The sequence below is a fragment of the Echeneis naucrates genome, chromosome 2 (assembly GCF_900963305.1).
Source record: "Echeneis naucrates chromosome 2, fEcheNa1.1, whole genome shotgun sequence".
NCBI lineage: Eukaryota > Metazoa > Chordata > Actinopteri > Carangiformes > Echeneidae > Echeneis > Echeneis naucrates.
In genome coordinates, this window is record NC_042512.1 from 17,210,642 (window position 1) to 17,229,119 (window position 18,478).

Genomic DNA, 18,478 nt, shown 5'->3' on the forward strand with positions numbered 1-18,478 from the left:
ATAAAAGAGTTTGTGTTCACTGTGTTTATTGCGTGCAAAGAGTTGAATGTGTGTGTGCAGGTGTGTGTGTCTGTTCCCCAGAGAAGACCTGTGGTGGCCGCTTACTGTCCCTCTGGAGACAACACTCTCCCTCTGTGCCACGATGCCAGCAACACACCGGGTTTCTATGCAGAGTCAAAGAGAGATGAAGGACCGACACACACTTCGCCTGAAGCGTTTTCATCCGGATGGGAATGACTGCTTCAACATCCATGAAGGGACGGGAGAAAAGGCTGGGGATGGAGAGTGTGTGTGTGTGTGCGCAGAGTAGCAGTGCTCGGGGAGGGGGCGGTTTCTGACACCACCACTTAGATGGTTATGTAAAAGGCTCAGCTTATCAATTAACCGTATTGGATTCCCTCCCCTCCCAGCCACCGTAGGAAGTGGGCCGGTCCCACACGCACGTGGCTCGGCACGCGGGTCTCACACACATACACACAATATGCTTTGGTGACACGCTATTCTGTATGCAGCCTATGTTGCACGTGTGATCCGGGTTACTGTGTGAATGTGTGTGTGTGGAGAACGGGGGCGGTTTATGTCCATATGGTTGCTTTGGCATACGTCTCTCTTTCAGATGATGGGGATTAAAAACGATCCAATGGGCTGAGTGAGTGAGACTCAAAGAGGAGAGAGGAAGAGGGAGGGAGGAGGACATGTAGGGATGTGATCCAACGGATGCTTGTGTGTGTTGTTTCTCTGTGTATGGTGTGGAGATGCTCTGGAAAGTTGCCTAATTTTTGCTCAGGCTCAGTTCCAGCAGTTCGCAGCTGCAGCACTTTTCACCACATCCTGAGCACACTTTTCTTGGGGGTGGGGGGGCTGACCCGGGACACTTTATTTAAAGAGTCTCAATGCATCAGGACGCACCAGCTCCAAAGCTGCCTCTTGACATCCCACTGTCCTGATCAAACATCCTCTCTCACACACAGCTTCAGTTTGCTCAGTCTTTACGGGCGCCGTTTTCACTGCAGGTTATACACTTGACACTGCGGTGTAGAGAAGAAGCGGCCGACAGCGGCTCGGTCGGAGGCGAGACTTGAGGCCTGGGAGGAAAACAGAGACGAGTAGTGGGGGTGGGGGGGGCGTGGGGTGCGTTGCATAACAGCTGGCTGATTTGGACATGAGACTCAGCCTGAGACTGGATCCACTCTGCAGTGGTCATCATCACGAAGCCCGTGGGTGTGTGAGCTGTGTGTGTTCATAGCCGTAGAAAAGATTTTACAAACCCTGAGGTCATGAGGCCCCAAGCCCCCCCCCCCCACACCCAACCAATGCAACCACACCTCTTGGAAAAAATTACCAGACCTCAGAAGTAAAATTTGCAGCCTTTCTGGATGTCAGCTCTGTTGACATTTTTTTTTTCTGGAGGCCAATTTGAACATAGTGTGTCTTTGGTGTGGGATGTACCATGGTGGGATTTGACAAGGGGGGGGGCATGGCAAGGCTTATGGTGGCAGCACACTGTGTTCTGTGTTTTGGCCATATTTCCCACCGTCCACCCACTCTCCCTCTCATTCTCTCTCCCTGGCTGCATCCCTGCACCATGCTACCCACAGCGCTCTGTCACAGTGGGGGGGGGGGGGGGGGGGCACTTTGGATTAACACTTCGCTTTAGGAGAATGCACACACACACACACACACACACACGGCCTCTCACCGTTCGGCACAACAAAGTTGAAATGAAATATCTGTTCTCAGGTTCTTGAGTGTGTGTGGACAAAGAGAGAACTCCCTCATGCATGAGCACCCACTGACACCCCCGCTGTGCTGTGCGAAGGTAATCTCTGTGAGGTGACTCAGCAAGTGAGAACTTTAAAGACTTCATGTTGGCTCTCAGACGAGCTCAGAGCCAACACGAGTGTGTTTGGAAAGTCACGCACACTGTATGCCCCCAGTAGGTATACATTGCTAACCCATTACCCCCCCCCCCACCACCACCACCACCACCAAAAAAAAAAAAAAAAAGTCCAACATCCCATTGGCACCATATTTCCCTAAAGGTACAATAAATCAAGTCAGTTCAAGCCACAGTCGCACACTTTTTCTCTCTCATACTCAGCATGCTCCTCCATCTCTGCCTCACGCACACACACGCACACACACCATTAAATGTATGACTCCCACAGTTCTTATTTGGGACTGGCCATAAATTATCTATTCTCCTCCAGTTTTCTGAAACTCCAGCCAAACCCTGTTGGACTTTTAGCCTTCAATTATTAAAGGAGTCAAAGTGGTAAAAGTGTAAAAATAACAGGCTGCCATTTAATGGAGACATTGTGTTGAGATAAATGGTGTTGGTCCCTGCAGATTTGAAGGTCCCCCAGTTGTGTCTTTTTTCTTTGTCTCTCAGAATGACAGAGGAATTTTGATGGACTTGCAAAGCACCACAGGCTCCCTCAGTGGGAAAGACTCCGGTGACAGCATTGTTCAGGTTTCTCTCCTCCAGCACTTGACTTTACTCTGATTTGAGGAAGAGAGAGGTGGGGGGGGGGTGTAGGAGTGGTGATTGAGCGCAAAGGGGGCAGGACTTTTTCTCTCTGGGTCCTATTAAGAGCAAACTTTGTGTTTTTGTTCTACAAGTTCAGCTCAGTGCCGCGCAGCCTGCACACTCTTCCTCTCCGCTGCTGCTCTCCTCCATGGTTGTGTTTCCTCGCCGGGCTGTTTTGGCGTCGGGGGGCTTGGACACCGGGAGGATGCGCGTTCTGGGGGAACAAATCGCCAGAGTTGAGTGTTTGGCCGCTCTGGGTTTGTTTTAGGGGATTCATAGATGTTTTTCGGGCTGGAATAAACAATGGTGCGGCTCCTTGGTGCTCTGGCCGGGGGCAGGCTCTGGTTTCGGCTTGTGTTGCTGTGCGCGGTGGAGTTGGAGCTGGCAGCAGGACTCTCCACTTTCCAGGGTTTCTATCTTCCACCTGCGAACGGGTCGCTGCTCACACCTGCCCGGAGGACGGATGGAGTCGTGCGGACCATTGACCGGATTTATCACGGAGGAGGGAAGGCGGGCTACCTGGTGTACCTGGACGGAAGCCGGTTTCAGCTGGACATGGAGCGGGACGAGTCGGTGCTGTCGCATCACTTCAGCCCCCGGTACGTGCTCGCCATGATGGGGGACGGCCCCGAGTCTCTCCAGCGGGAGTGCGCGTACCGAGGGACGGTGGACTCCAACCCGGAGTCTCTGGCCGTCTTCAACCTCTGCGGCGGCGGTCTGGAGGGCTTCTTCGCCGTCAACCACGCGCGCTACTCCATCACGCCTATCGTCAGGGCGAAGGGACACGAGCATGGCGTGCGCGCCCTGCAGGACAAGGACGCGGAGAGCGCGCTCCATGTGTTTACGCGTGAGCGCTTCAGCTTCGAGGCCACGAGCGGCGGGCGCGAGAGCTGCGGGACGCGAGACGGGCGCAGAGGACGCCGGGATGGGGCCGGGAGACGCCGGCTCAGAGGTCGGGGGAAGCGGAGAGGGCACGGAGAGCGGCGCCCGGCGGAAAACGCCGACGGAAGGACGCGCTGGAGCCGGCTCGCTCCGCAGCCTGGCGCGCGGCGCAGAAGGTCAGTCTCGCGCGCCAGGCACGTGGAGCTGCTCCTGGTGGCCGACGACACCATGACCAAGAAATACGGCAAGGACCTGAACCACTACCTGCTCACACTGGCCTCCATCGCCTCCAAGCTGTACGGCCACGCCAGCATCGAGAACCCGATCCGGCTGTCCGTGGTGAAGGTGACCACGCTGGGGGAGAAGGAGAAGGGCCTGGACGTGTCCAAGAACGCAGCGGCCACTCTGAAGAGCTTCTGCAAGTGGCAGAACCAACAAAACCCGCTGGACGACGACCACCAGCACCACCACGACGCAGCCATCCTCTTCACCAGGCAGGTAAACAAACCCCCGGTTTGCTCTAAAACACACAATGTGATGAAAATTGTTGTCATACATCAGCTTGTTATTCTTCCTGCATGTGATGATATAAGTGCATGTTATTTTTTTTTTTTCCTCTGTGGGGAGGAGATGCATAAATCCTGACAGAGAATTACAGTCAAATCAGTCGAGGAAACTTAAATCCTTAAAGGTCTCTGGCTACTATCTGTGTCCTTCCCCCTTTTTTTTTTTTGTTTTTTTTAATTTTGTTTTCAATTTCCTTTCTTGTTTTGCGTAATGCGGCACAGCATCAGTGAAACAGCCATAAAGCTGTACTTCCTCAGCAGTGTTTTTCTAGGCAGACTCCTCTGTCTCCAGCCTCCCCCCTCCCAGTCCCCAGACAGCCCAGCAGCCTGTGTGATCTGATGCGCGTGCCCGAGTCTGTGCACGCACATTCTTCCCTGGCCCTGAGGTTTGAAATCAGCTGCTGGGTGCATTGCAGAAATTTCCCTCAAACTCCCTTGAAACTTGACTTAATTAGCCGGTCATCCCAGCCTCGCGCTTCCTTCTCTGTTACCAGCCTGCACATTTTTTCCCCAGTTTCTCTCCAGCGTCTGTCAGCTGGAGCTGGGAGCTGTCAGGAAAGCAAACACGTCCGCCCTGCGAGGACCCGTACGTTTCCCAAGACCACACTCATTTATCCGCCTTTCATCGTTCCCCGTCTCCCCTCCTCCCCCCCCCTGCCTGGTCCGAAAGCCGCAGGGCAGCACCATCCACGTGCATTTTTCGCCCTTCCGGGTGTGGCTTCATGGTGGTTAGCTCCAGTTGACGTGTCAGATCGCTTCGCCTTGGACTGCGGTGAATTCAAGTCATGCAAGGTCTTGCCGTGGTTCAGGGCCGAAGCAGCAAAGCTCCAGAGGTCTTGCCCCGGATCCTCCGCTGCCGGTGCCAACTTGGCCCAGCCACGCACTGGCAAACCAGTCGGTCGTGCACACCTGAGGTTGGCATGTGGCACAGAGCGGCGCAGCTCTTCCCTGCCAGCCACCTCGTGCCGCTCCACCTGCACAGGCAACACAGGAAGAAGAAATTAAGCACCATCATCAGTTGGGTTCAGCAACACAGAGTCAGACAGGCAGGGAAATCCGGATACCTCGAAGGCGGCATCAGGACAGCATGGCTGAGGCTAAACGGAAAGGATGCACAGTGGATTGTACTCTATTCTACTAAACAGCCATCAACCTCAAACTGGAGTTGTCTCTCAGCTGTCACCACGCCGGCATTATTCATGAGCCTGTCCACAGACCTTCATTCACACACATCTCCCCTTCACTCCTGAGCACGGAGGTCACGCTGTAGATGTAACCTGTCATCAGGGCGAGTTATCATCTGCCATGGTCAGTGTAACTCAGTACACACCTCAGGGGACATTGTGAGGTTGGTGTGTTTAGAAGAAACGAGCTGAATTCAGTCAGCGTGCAGAGAAAACACACAGCTAATGTGTGACTTCAGTTTAGGGTCGTGACCTTAATACTGTAGAGGTAAGTGTTTAAGCCAAAGAAGGCAGCCCCCACCTTACTTTAAGTTTGACCTCTGATCTTTTTGGCTTTTTGAGACCATTATCAGATTTCTCTGCTTTGGCTGAGTGTGTAAATTGCTACTTCTTTGCCTTTTCAGTCATTGTCATGCGCACAAACAAGACTGGGGTTTGTTTACATTGAAACACTTTGTGCCTCTCAAAGACGGCTGCTGGATTCTTATTCTGGAGGAATTGGTTTCCACCCACAGCTTTAAAGGGGCTGCAGAGTAAAAAAAAAAAAAAAAAAGATGTGGTATGTTACACTGGCATTTTCAAAAAGGCTCATTTGGCCCAATTCTGTATTAGAACCACACTTTCATTTAGCCATTAATCATTTTGCCAGGAAAGATCCCCACAAAATGTCAAGAGCTGCGCAGAATTCGTCATTTTACAAACAGGTTAGACCCATTAATGTTTCCACTGACAGAATGCCAGGAAGGAAATAACTGTTTGGCTCAGGTACCTCAAACTGAGCAGAAGAAGAATGTGACATAGGAGGCACGGTAATGTGTGAACTATTTTCTCTGAGAAATAAGTAAGGCTGTGGCCCCACTGGAGACTTAACAAAGAGAGACAGACTAAGCTGTGATGTAGATTCAGTTCAGATGTGAAATAGATGATGGTCTGCCTGGTATTCCCTCAAACTGAATGTCAGAGGTAACCAAATAAGTCCTCGTTCTTTGTATTTAGAGCGGCTGTGGAGTCAGCGCCGATTATTGTAGTCTGCTGAACTCGAACTGAAGCTCATTGAAGGCTTGGTGACTGTGAAGTCGGACCACATTGGGGCGGGGGTGCAGCAGGGGAGCGCAGAGTTGGAGCGAACTCGTCCCTTTGTGGTCGGCTCCAATTACTCCAACACCCCGTACCCGCAGTGAGCTGACCTGTGTGGTGCTGTCACCCGGTCGCACACATACCAGCACCAGAACAAAACAACAGGCACATTGAGAGGACTCCTCTGAGAGTGCATCTGCGTATATGGGAACATTAAATGTTATGCATGGCTGTTCACTTGTTGTGAGCTCGGACAGTAGACAAAGCTCCACTGTAAGGTGGCCACTAAAGAGCTGCAGAGCAGTGCAGACGCATGTGTGGGCAAATATTTGGATTAATGCTTCTATCAGGAACCGTTAATATTGAACTGTTAGCCATATTCAACCAGGTTTGAAGTTTGGTAACTTTCACTTAGCGCTGGTCAAACGTGTAATAATGTAGGTGGTGTGTAGCGTTTCATCAGATCAGAAACTTTCTGTAATATTTCATGTGGTGTTTTAGTGGCAGTGGTGATGTGAGAGAAGAAAAAAATAAAGAAATGAAGGATGCGTCATCGGAAAGTTTTTTTTTTTTTTTTTTTTAATACAAACATCAGCACAAGTGTCTTCAATGCTTTCTAAAGGCTGCAGCTGAATGAAACTCTGATAATATGAAATCTGATAAAAAAAAAAAGTGTGAATTCTTCAAATCTGATCTGAAGTTCTGAAATATCTTCTTTTGTCTGGCCAACAGCCGGAACAAATTTTTCTTTATATGATCGATGGAGGTTGCAGAGCGGTGAATACAGCATGTACCGATACACAGCCCATTTCCCCCACGAGTTGAACCAGGTTACATCTTAGAAGAATTTGAACTTGTCCTCTCCTCGTCTCTTCTCCCTGTACATTAGAGTGTACATTTCCCAGCGCTCGCCCCCATCACAGCTACTCCCTCTATTTGTTTTTACTGTTCCTGATATTTCACACTTTCTGTTTTTCGTCTGCCGTATGTTGACGACCTGCACACGGCTCATGAATCCTTAAACCCTCCACGCCGGCTCCACGTCTGTCGGCATACACAACATGGCTGAGTGCTTTGAGCTGTATGTCTGATAAAGGGAATAATAAAATCATGGCCTGAAGTTGTTTCTGCGGGAACATCAGAAGCAGTGTCTTTTATTCAGCTGTGGATACACATGGACGTCTCTCATCATTTGACGGTTTCTACAGCTTTGGTGTGTTTTCATCGCTCTGGGATTTCAGTGTGTGTTTGTTTTACTCTCACCTTGGCCTGGATAGTGAGTGGTCTTATAACGCACACGCTGAGCTCTGGTCGTCTCCTGGCCCCTGAAAACCAGCTTGCCACCTGTTCTCCTGGTATTTCTGCCAATATTTCTATAACTCCTTGGACTCTGAGGTCTTCACTCTAATTTCCGGCATCGACCACCCCGCCCACCCCATCCCTTCCTCCCAGCATCTCTTTCCCTCCCCCGTTTTTCTTTAAGCACACATCCGAAGCCATTGGATGAAAACAAAGGGCAGAGGAGAGAGTCAATAATATGTCGACAGAGATGTGAGTTTTAGGATTGTTTCAGATATTTTTTGAAATTTCAGTATTTCAACTCTAGTGTGGGATTCCCGTTGTTCTCCTTTTCACCCACATGTTTCCTGTTCGTCTCTGCTGTACCAATGAAACGTGTATATAAAACAGAGTGGAACAAAAACTGTTCTCAGACTGCAGCCTGGGAGGGGATGAACGAATAAATAAATGAAATGGAGGGAGGTGTAAGAGCGTGCAGGTGAAAAGAGTGTGGGAAACAGGGAAAGAGAAACATCAAATATGAAGGTCAGATTCTCTGTACATTTTCACAACAAACGGGCTTTCTTCTTTCTCTTTCAAGCTTGTCTGCACACAGAAAAGCAAAGAGAAACTTAAGCAGAGTTTGGCTTCATCCAGTCAGACTCGGCCTTCTCAAGTATCCAACGAAAAGGAAGCACACTCCACTTGCACTGTGTGTTTGTGCCCATTCAAGTGATGTATATGCTCCCTATGTGCAAGTAAAAACACATTTTTTAGTACAGCCTTTAAATCACAGCGTGTGCATCTGCGCATATTTGGATTTGTGTGTGAGTGCAGAACACAAGGCAGTTTGTTCCAAACCGATCGGCCTGTGAACGAGTAAACACCCTCCCAGAGCTCCTCACACACATGACCCAGCAGGCCCTGTCAGCAGCACTTAACGTGACCATTCATCTTCTCCGCAGGACGTGTGTGTGTCTCTGCTTTCCATTTTTTTATGCTCCTATGTACGCATGCATGTCCAAGGAGTGCGGATGCACGTGTGCAGGCTTGTGTGCCCTGATGCAACGGTATGATTAGCAGATTGATCTGTGCACCCCGTGGCCTCATCTGCCTGGGCATGTGTGGGAATCAAAACAAAGATCAATAGTCTGTTTCTGGCACCCTGTGAGGCAGAGAGAGATGGTAGAGCCGCAGGAAGGAAGTGGATATTGCAAGCAGTGGAAAGGAAATTAGAGTGACATTCCAATTTTATAGAACAAGGGGGTCCGAAAAAGTTGTACTTCTGTCAGTACAACTGTTGCGATTACGTCTCTGCGCGTCAGTTTAACCTTCCAGTGCTTCCTTTGTGCAGGACCTCTGCGGCCACCACTCCTGTGACACCCTGGGCATGGCGGATGTGGGCACCATCTGCTCTCCGGAGAGAAGCTGTGCTGTCATCGAGGACGATGGGCTTCATGCTGCGTTTACTGTCGCGCATGAGATAGGTAGTCATGGACACACACACCAACAAAGCCAGTGAGACCGACGAGCGCATGAGTTCCATGTGACGTCACACATCTCCTCCTTCCAGAATGCAGAAAGTAAACCTGAGACAAACACCTCATGAAAAATGGCCTCTCTGTCTTTCTCTCTGTGTCCCAGGTCACCTGCTTGGTTTGTCTCACGATGACTCCAAGTTCTGTGAAGAACGCTTTGGAGTGAACAGCGACAAGCGGCTAATGTCCTCCATCCTGACCTCCATTGATGCCTCCAAACCCTGGAGCCGCTGCACCTCAGCGACCATTACTGACTTCTTCGATGACGGCAACGGTGAGTGTGGGAAACTGTGTTGACTGTGACAACTATTCCCCAGTAAAAGTTCCATTTTCTGTCTACAGATGACCTCCGTGTGAATTCAACGTGTGACCTGCAGTACACCACAGAGTTGTTTATTACTAACCAAAGCAGTAATCTCGTCTTTACAATCCTATTAACTTCATTGTAAGTGTAGACAGATCATGGGCAGGAAATCAAGATGAGTCACGCTTTGGTTCCAGCTTTTATTAAACACGGCCACAAATCACTGCCATTAACGTTGTGCTAAGCAACTTCAACTGCTGTTGGCATGGTTCATGTGATAGACTCGGCATAGTGTGGCAGTAAATGCTGGTTTATTGAGTGATAATCACAGAGGCCTGGTTAACTCATAAACTGAGATAGAAGTTGTTATAAAAACGATAGGCAGTAGTACAGCACCAAATGTAAACAGATTGTGACCCTTCTTCCTCTCTGCCACAGCTGAGTGTCTCCTAGATTCTCCTCGCCAGCCCCTGCTCGGGCCCGAGGAGCTCCCAGGCCAGAGCTACGACGCCGTTCGCCAGTGTCGCCTTGCGTTCGGCCCCGAGTACACAGTCTGCCCCGGCATGGACGTGTGCTCCCGGCTGTGGTGTGCCGTCATTCGCCAGGGACAGATGGTGTGTCTGACCAAGAAGCTGCCGGCCGTGGAGGGAACGCCCTGCGGGAAGGGACGTATCTGCCTCCAGGGAAAGTGTGTGGACAAGACCCGCAAGAGGCACTACTCGGTAAGAGGGGCGGACGTCAAGGAGACAAAAACGGCTAAAATCAAATATAGATTCCTTTTTATAGCTCAAAAACTGATATTTTAAGCACTCTTCTCCACATTGTACAAACCTATCCGTGGAAGACAAAAGTAAAAAAGGAATAGACACAGGACACACAGGACAGCTGCTGAGAGGAAGTAGACAAACTCACTGTGAAATATGTCATGAGTTCTTAATGTGGCTTCACCTTTTTATTTATGTCTCTTGTGATTGATGCTATTTGCTGTCTTGGCCTGACTTAAACAGATCTAAATCGAATTTGGCCAGAAAAACTTGAAGCACCAAAACTGTTCTTGGCAGACTGAGGCTGTGTGTGTGTTTCAGCCAGTGAGAGTCTAAATGAATGGAAGAGAGCGAAAGAATATTTTCTTTGTGTCTATTGGTCACATGACAGTCGACGAGTCTGACACGATCCTTGGCAGGCGACTGTGTCTGTGGATCCAAGTTTAGACTCCCTTCATTTTGGCTGCCTCGCATGACCACCAGTGAAGCTCAGTCCATCTTAAAATTCACAATCTTTGATGCTCCGTTGCATTTCTTGTGAAGTATGATGGAAAGAAGTTCACGTGCTTTAGAGACTCAGCAGTGGAACTAAATGAAGAGTGTTTTCCGGCTTCGAGATTATTGAACTTTGTCTCATAAAAAGTTAAATGCTACTTATCCAGTGATTAAAAATAAGTATGTTACCTTGAGAGTGTCATTCATGCTCGTCCTCAGGGGAGGCATGTGGGCTGCGGCTGCAGCTTTAAACAGGCTTTAGTCATTATCACATGAGGTTTTCCTCCTTCCTTTTCTGTCTCTTTCCTCAACCACAATCTCAAAACCACATTTTTCTTTATCACAGATCTGTCTCCAAAGGGTTTTCCCCACGACACGTGGCTTGGCCGCCAACTACTCTGACTTCCAGCATGTCTGTGATAAGCGCTAATTGTCCTCTTTCATCTCATTTTCTCTCCTCTTCTCTTCACCCTTCTCGACTCTCTGATCTCTGCACTGCTGTCATTTCCCCTGACTCTTATCTCCTCTGTCTCTGCCCCCCCCTTCCCAGGCATCCAACCACGGCAGCTGGAGCTCCTGGGGTTCGTGGGGTGCGTGCTCCAGAACTTGTGGAGGCGGGGTGCAGTTTGCTCAGCGCCTGTGCAACAACCCGCCGCCACGCAACAATGGCCGATACTGCACTGGGAAGAGAGCCATCTATCGGTCATGCAACGTCACACCATGCCCAGCATCAAGTGAGAATACATGCTGACTGATAATATTATGACAGCAAGATTTGAAGCTAATACTGATTTATTATAAAGAGAAATATAGTTCTTCATATTGAAGTTCTTTTCACGGAACCTTTCTCCAGATAAGAATTTCCGTCAGGAGCAATGTGAGGTGCGGAACGGTCCCCAGACAGATCCTAAAGGGGTGAAGACCTTCGTTGAGTGGGTGCCGAAGTACGCAGGAGTTCTCCCTAAAGATGTGTGCAAGTTGACCTGCAGAGCAAAAGGAACAGGATACTACGTGGTCTTTTCTCACAGGGTGAGTTAGTACTACAGAAAAGGGCGCAGTGTTCTTCATGAAAAGATCAAGTGAAGTGATGGTGGCGTCATAACTCTGTGCCCAGGTGGTGGACGGGACGGAGTGTCGCCCGTACAGCAGCTCGGTGTGTGTGAAGGGGAAATGTGTGCGGACGGGCTGCGACGGTATCATCGGCTCCAAGCTGCAGTTTGACAAGTGTGGCATATGTGGAGGAGACAGCACAGGATGTATAAGAGTGGTGGGCAACTTCACAAAGAAGAGGTAAGAAAGCTCTGAGGCTTTAAATCAGACAACACTGAGCTCTCCTGCTATTCTGACTTTGGATCAATTGCACAGTATTCCTTGATGGTTATCCCTTTTGCTGGTTCCATGAATTGAAATGTAGCTTAAATAAGCTATTTCTATTATGTAGAAATTTCAAATGCCAGCAGCATAATTTAGAGCTTATTTAATGTTTTGGATGATGTTTGGTCAAAGTGCTCATTTAGTCTGAATGCCAGGCTGCATCAAAATAAAGCCAGTAACAGAAAACTGCTCATGCATTGGTCTGATCTTTCCTCTGCCTCCGCTCTTGCCAAACAGTAAGGGCTACACTGACGTAGTTAAGATCCCTGCTGGTTCCACCCACGTCAAGGTTCGACAACACAAGGCCAAGGACCAGACCCGCTACACCGCCTACCTGGCCCTCCGAAGACCCAACGGCGAGTACCTCCTCAATGGCAAGTTCATGATCTCCACCTCTGAGACAATCATCCCGTTCAACGGCTCTGTGCTAAACTACAGTGGGTGGAGCCAAAGGGACGAGTGGCTTCACAGCATGGGCCCCGGGGCCCTCCAAGAGCCTTTGGTCGTCCAGATTCTAGCAACAGATGCCAAAAAGCCTCTGGATGTTCGTTATAGCTTCTTCGTGCCCCGGCGGACAGCCCCACAGCAGCCGTCTGCCCCGCTCATTCCCATCCCGAAGTCGACACCGACACAGAGCACTACAACAGCCTCAACCACAACAAGAACCACCTCCACAACCAGCAGCACCACTACGTCTTCCTCTGCCCCCCCTGTCCTGATTACAGCTGCAGTTCCCTCAGCCCCACCCCCGGGGCCCCATTGGGTCACAGGCTCCTGGATGACCTGCTCCAGGACATGTGACACTGGCTGGCAGAGCCGGACAGTGCAGTGTAAGGACCAGGACGGGAAACTGTCCAAAGGCTGCACACTGGACTCCCGCCCCTCCGCCTTCAAACACTGTCTGGTAAAGAAATGTTGAGGAGGTGGGAGAGGGAAATGACTGATGAGACGAGAAACAATGTGCAGGAAGAAGAAGTTGTAATCTGAACTTCTGATAACCGTCTCAAGCGCTGGATGTAGGACCAATGAATTTAACTCCTGGACCAGTCTACCAGGGACTCAGAGACATGTTGTACCTGATTATAAACTAGAGGAATGTCCTGGGAGCATCGTAGCAAGAGCTCAAGTAAAATGGAGGAGAGTTTCCGTACGACAGTGACATGTATTGTCCCGACAGAGCTGAGAACTTGAGTTGCATGTCATCTCCACGTAGACAATAACTGATTGTCTTTGCATCAGTCTCCAAATGCTGGAGGCTTAGTGTGTGTTGCCGTGTAATGGCATGCATGTTGTGTCTTTTTTATGCTATTTCTTGTGTTCTAATCACTGTGGGTATGTGAAAGTCCTGAGTATGTCCGAGACAAGAGCCCTCATCATTCACCACGCTGTAACTTCTGCCTGCCCCGTTTTAAGACTGCAGGACGTCGTATCAGCACATCTAATTTCAATATTTTTCAATATTTCTTCCCTATCGTCATCTGCTAAATAAGAAAAACATCAGAGAATATTAAAGCATCTAACTTCTGATGGTTCTGGATCACGGCTGTCCACAGACCCCAGCTGATCTGTCCGGATGATAACCGGGAAGTCGCAGCACATTTACAAAAACAGCTCCCAACTGAGGATGAAAGGGAGGTGATTTCACAGAGCAGATCCAGACGAAAAGGACGAGCCAATCAGGCGTCCCGGTGAGTTCCATGCTTGTGAGAAGTACTGACAGCCCGACAGGGAAAGGAAAGAGCAGCGCGGTGTGAGGGCAGAGTACAGTAGCCTTCAGAGGACAAACCTTGTAGCAGTGAAATCGACAAAGGGGCAAAGTAACCACGACACTCCTGAACATTTATGGGGGGTAATGTTTAATCAAATTTGCGGCGATGATTGATTTCTGTGTGTGTGTCTGTGTGCGTTGTGTACACTCGTGTGTTTAAAGCACGTACTTTATGCACCGTGAACATGTTCTGTTCTCTACTGTGTCTTCCAAACTCTCAGCTCCGCCTGTATTGATCATTCTGCTGGTGCTGGGAGGTTTACAGTCCTCATGTCACGTTGGGGTTTTGTTGTTGTTGTTGTTGTTGTTTTGTGGCAGTCAATGTCTGTTTGTTTGTTTGTCTATCTGTTTAGGAAACGATGCTAATTTGACAATGTGTGCCCTGGATACTTGCAACGACAGCAAGAGAGATACTAATACTGCCATTCCTGTCCTTCTGCAATTCAACTCAGTTTTACTCATCCTTCCTTTTCCACCTGTCTCCTCCCCTGATGGGCGGAGTTTGCCAAAAGCAACAAATCAGATTGGATGATATTGATGGTTGAGGATGTTTAAGGATCAGATCACCCTGAATATTTACTTTACGCTTACTTTGATTGGAATGTAGTTTTGGTTTTTATCGCCATATGAATGAGGCTCTTCCTGCTAATGCGCTGGAACTTCATTAGTGCTCTTCGCAGCTTTGAAAACATCACAAGTGCTTTCTTCCAAAACAGACCCTCAATTATAGACAATCAACAGAACGCACAGTCAACAGCCTTATTCACTCCCCAGGAAATAGTCTCCGTGACTGGAGGACTCATGGGTCCTGGAAACTGATGCTGCTGCTAATTTAACTTTCATCAAGAAGACACACGTGTTTATTTCCCAAAAGGTTGAACTATTCTTACCCACAAAACACAAAACAATTACTGTGTGCAACTGTGAGAAAATATGTTTGGAGGTTTTTTTCTAAGTGATCCTTTCAAATCCTCCACCCGACCAAAAAGTATCATCTGTTTCAATCCAGGATGTCTTCAGACGAGGCTTCCTCACACGACAGTCTGTTCATGCTTGTGTCCAACATTATGTAGAGAGTGCAAAAGTAGGAAGAAGCATTCTGTTTGTGAAAATGAAGCCTCGGCTGAACACAGCAATGGACTCTGAAATACCTTCCTGTAATTGTGTGAAACTCTCCGGCACCCTTCATATTTTCCTGTGTGGCAAACCTCACCCATCTGGCACCTGTGCAGGAGAAACTAGACCACCAGAAACATTTTCAGATCCTACACGGGTCAACATACCACTCACTAAGCGTTCTCTCCTGTCGCCTCACACACTCACATTTATTTACACAATGTAGACATTTTTGTACACGAATAGATCTTTCATATATGTGTTAGTATTCAACTGTATTTACACAGACATTTACACATACAGACATACACCATTGAAACAATCCATCAGTTACAGTTTCACAGGATTTCAGACTCCCTCTCTCTCTCTCACACACACACACACACACACACACACAAACACACATTTACACAACTTACTCTGACTCTTCCAGTGGGGAAACCCCTCTCGCTGAACGACAGAAACACAGCACTGAATTTGTAATTTATTGTTTGTACAACTGGTATGTGTGAATAAAACAACAATGAGATGACTTTTATTTATTATACTAATTTTGTATCAAATTACTATTTAACTTAGGAATATGACTGTGCAGAATCATTCCTTTGTAAGAATATAGTGTTTCTTTTCTAGTCATCCACATGAATATATGTATATAAAATCTATATATTTAAATATGTTTGTCTCTGTGTCTCAATGCGGTCAGTGGTATTTTTATTACATTCACTTCAGCAGTTTCAAATTGATCAACAGACTTAGTTTGATATTAACGGCACATAACATGTAAAACTGTGACCTTTGGTATTTTAAGAACTTTTGGTCACATTTGCTGATATGATTGTGTGTGTGTGTGTGTTTGTGCAGCTTTTGTGAGGCCAAGGTTGAGTTTTACGCTCTCATGCAAAAGATTTGCCAATCCTCATTTATTACTGGAGAGGTTCAATAAGTTGAGATATTGACTCAGTACTATATGATATCAATGCTTTTAAATATATAAATGTGTGTGTGTGTGTGTGTGTGTGTGTGTAATGTTCCCAGGAGTGTCTGTATACCACAACACACTGCCAGAGTTGGTTGCAGGATATCATGCTGTAAGTTTTGGACCCTCGTTTATTCGTCGTACTCTGGCTGGCTCTATACAGACACAGTTTGTGGTGTGAGGGACAATTCACGAGTGTTCGCTGTCTGCAGTCATATTTCTTGATGCAGTTCTGGACTTCTCATCTTGTCTCATGAAATGTTGAATTAGAAATCAACAGTCTTCTTTCATCACAGTCATTTCTTTCGGTAAAATGTATTGGAGGCCTCTCACTTCTGCTTTGTGTTAAAACATGTTCCTCTTTATGTCAGATATATATATATATATGTTTTTTAAATAATAAAACTTTTTGATGAGAACTCTTGTCAGTGACGTGGTTGCCATGGGAATGACTGATGCGTCAGCTGCTGTAAAAGCCCCGACACATTTGAATAATGCTAGATTCCTGCTCTCCCTGTGCTTTAAAGTCATATTGTGGCTTGAATTAATCCAGTCACATCATACTGACCAGCAGGAGTAATGATTTCCTTCTTCGTCTTTTTCCATTATCTGTTAGTAACAAACCTAAGAAACCGTCTGATGTGATGGTCCAACAGACCAACTAGGACATCCAGGAGTTCCTGGTGGACCTCCAGGTCTTTAAACCGCTGCAGGTTTTCATCAGAGCCTTCAGTGTGGATATGACTCCACAGTCAACGTTTGTTGCTGAAAAAAATGAGACTGACAATATTGGTGTCCTGCGTCTGGCAGGTCACCAGGACTGTATTCGCTCCTGGCTGAGCTAACCAGGCCCCAGGTAGCGTCTTGCACCAGAGCCCACGCAGACATTCTGCACCATATCAAGCATATTGGCTGAGGAGTAAACAGTAAATTTATAAACAGTTTTTTCATGATTGTGGCACACAGCTCAGTATTATTAGTGCGTCTTGCGCTGGTGCCTTGTGCACATTTCTTTATTTCTTGAGCTGGCCGGTGTCTGAAGTGGAATTGAGCTTCATGTACACAGTCAGATCTACAACACAACCGATCCACCAAAGACCGGCAGGATAAATAGAAGAATCTGCAGTGGACATCGTGTTAAAGACTGATCTGTCTGCGCTGGATGCCTCGGAGCCAACAAGTCTTCTTCTGATGAAAATCAACTTTGAAGAGAGTCCAACAACAAACAAATGTTTCTGGAGTGATGTCTCAAATATTACAAACATCTCAAACTATTAACTGTTTCCTCTCTTATCAACTGTGTCTCTCAAAAGGGGAACTGCAATGAGATGGGGGAAGGAGAAAATTGGCGGGACAATCACAAGAAAAGATAAGTAGATAGTTCTGCAATGTTATCACAAATATTGATCTTTCTTTATTAATTTGATATAATATGAAAAATACACATTGATTCCATTGAATCTGGTTGCTGAAGATGTTTAGTAACGGTATGCTCCTTTCCTCTCGTTTGTTATTTGTCTTTTAGGGAAGAAGAAAAATGACACAGCAGTCCTCTCATTCAAAATGATAAATCCACTGTTATTGTGTTGTAGTTTAGTACTTGTAATATTTCTTCAGTACCTGATTTATTCCAGAGAGGAGAGGAGATGAGACAGCCATCAAAGATGAGTATACACTAAATCTACGATTAAGAAGTTTAATGTCATATTTTTTGATAAGATAAGTTACTTCCTCTTCCCTGTCATCTGCATTTTTGAAGAAGGAAAGGAAACCGCAAAAAATAAACAGCCAGATAATGTGAGTGGAGAAGAAGGAAGCTTCACAGTCGATGCTCTGCTCAGACTGATATTTCTTTTATTGCAGGATGACTTGAATATCGATCCAAAGACTCAAACTGCATTAGTTTTAATGTAACAGTGAGTTGACATGCAGGTGTACTCATAAACTCGATCAGATCCTTTGAAATTAGAAATTCAGAGGAAGAAAGAAATTGTCAACCAAGCTTGGAGACACAAACACGGTCCGAAGGCGCCACCTGTTGGATTTCTGGGAAAATGTGCCCAAACACTCAGGTGTTTTTCCTGAACGTGTCCACCATCTGCTGGAAAACTCCGAAAGTACAACCATCCACTTTTCTGACCTGCTGCTCTTAAGGTGGACTTCCACAATCTGCCCCTGAAAACACCGACTGCTGATGTTTGCCTCAGTGAGTCTTAAATAGAAAATTAAACCTGTTTTTAATGTGTGTTTGATGAGAAAATGAAACATCAACAATGCCTTCGCTGTTGTTGTACTGTGACATGATATTCTCCCGTCCTGACCTTCATTTTAATGTTGTTCACAGAGATTTGAACTTTTTACTTCCTTCTCTGGTTGTCTGTCGTTGAAGCAGTGATGTTTTTCTCTGCTGTGAATGGACTTTCACTCATGTGTGCTGATCCTCTGTCTCTGTTGACAGCAGGATCTCTGCTCTGCCAGTTGTTTTAATGAAACTTCAGTGTCAACTCTTCCTGCCTGTTGCAGAGGAGGAAAAAGTCCGGACGGGCGGGGGGAGAAGCCGGAGGACAGGGGCTCTTCCCGGCCTGGTTTGAACACCGAGGCGGCCCGGTGAGAGGAGCCATTC

General features: G+C 47.4%; 1 protein-coding gene across 2 annotated transcripts; it reads left to right on the forward strand.

Annotated features, from left to right (window-relative positions):
* The first annotated feature begins 2,643 nt into the window (after positions 1 to 2,643).
* On the forward strand, positions 2,644 to 16,080 carry adamts5 (ADAM metallopeptidase with thrombospondin type 1 motif, 5 (aggrecanase-2)). 2 transcript variants are annotated; one of them, XM_029521442.1, is made up of 9 exons: positions 2,644 to 3,910; positions 8,872 to 9,004; positions 9,162 to 9,329; positions 9,798 to 10,081; positions 11,169 to 11,352; positions 11,472 to 11,647; positions 11,733 to 11,908; positions 12,230 to 12,583; positions 12,677 to 16,080. In XM_029521442.1, the coding sequence occupies exons 1-9, from the start codon at positions 2,834 to 2,836 to the stop codon at positions 12,909 to 12,911; spliced, it is 2,787 nt and encodes a 928-aa protein (XP_029377302.1). In that variant the 5' UTR covers positions 2,644 to 2,833; the 3' UTR covers positions 12,912 to 16,080. The 2 variants fall into 2 exon arrangements, with proteins under 2 accessions (XP_029377302.1, XP_029377293.1); XM_029521433.1 differs by having other exon boundaries at positions 12,230 to 16,079.
* Positions 16,081 to 18,478: the final 2,398 nt, after the last annotated feature.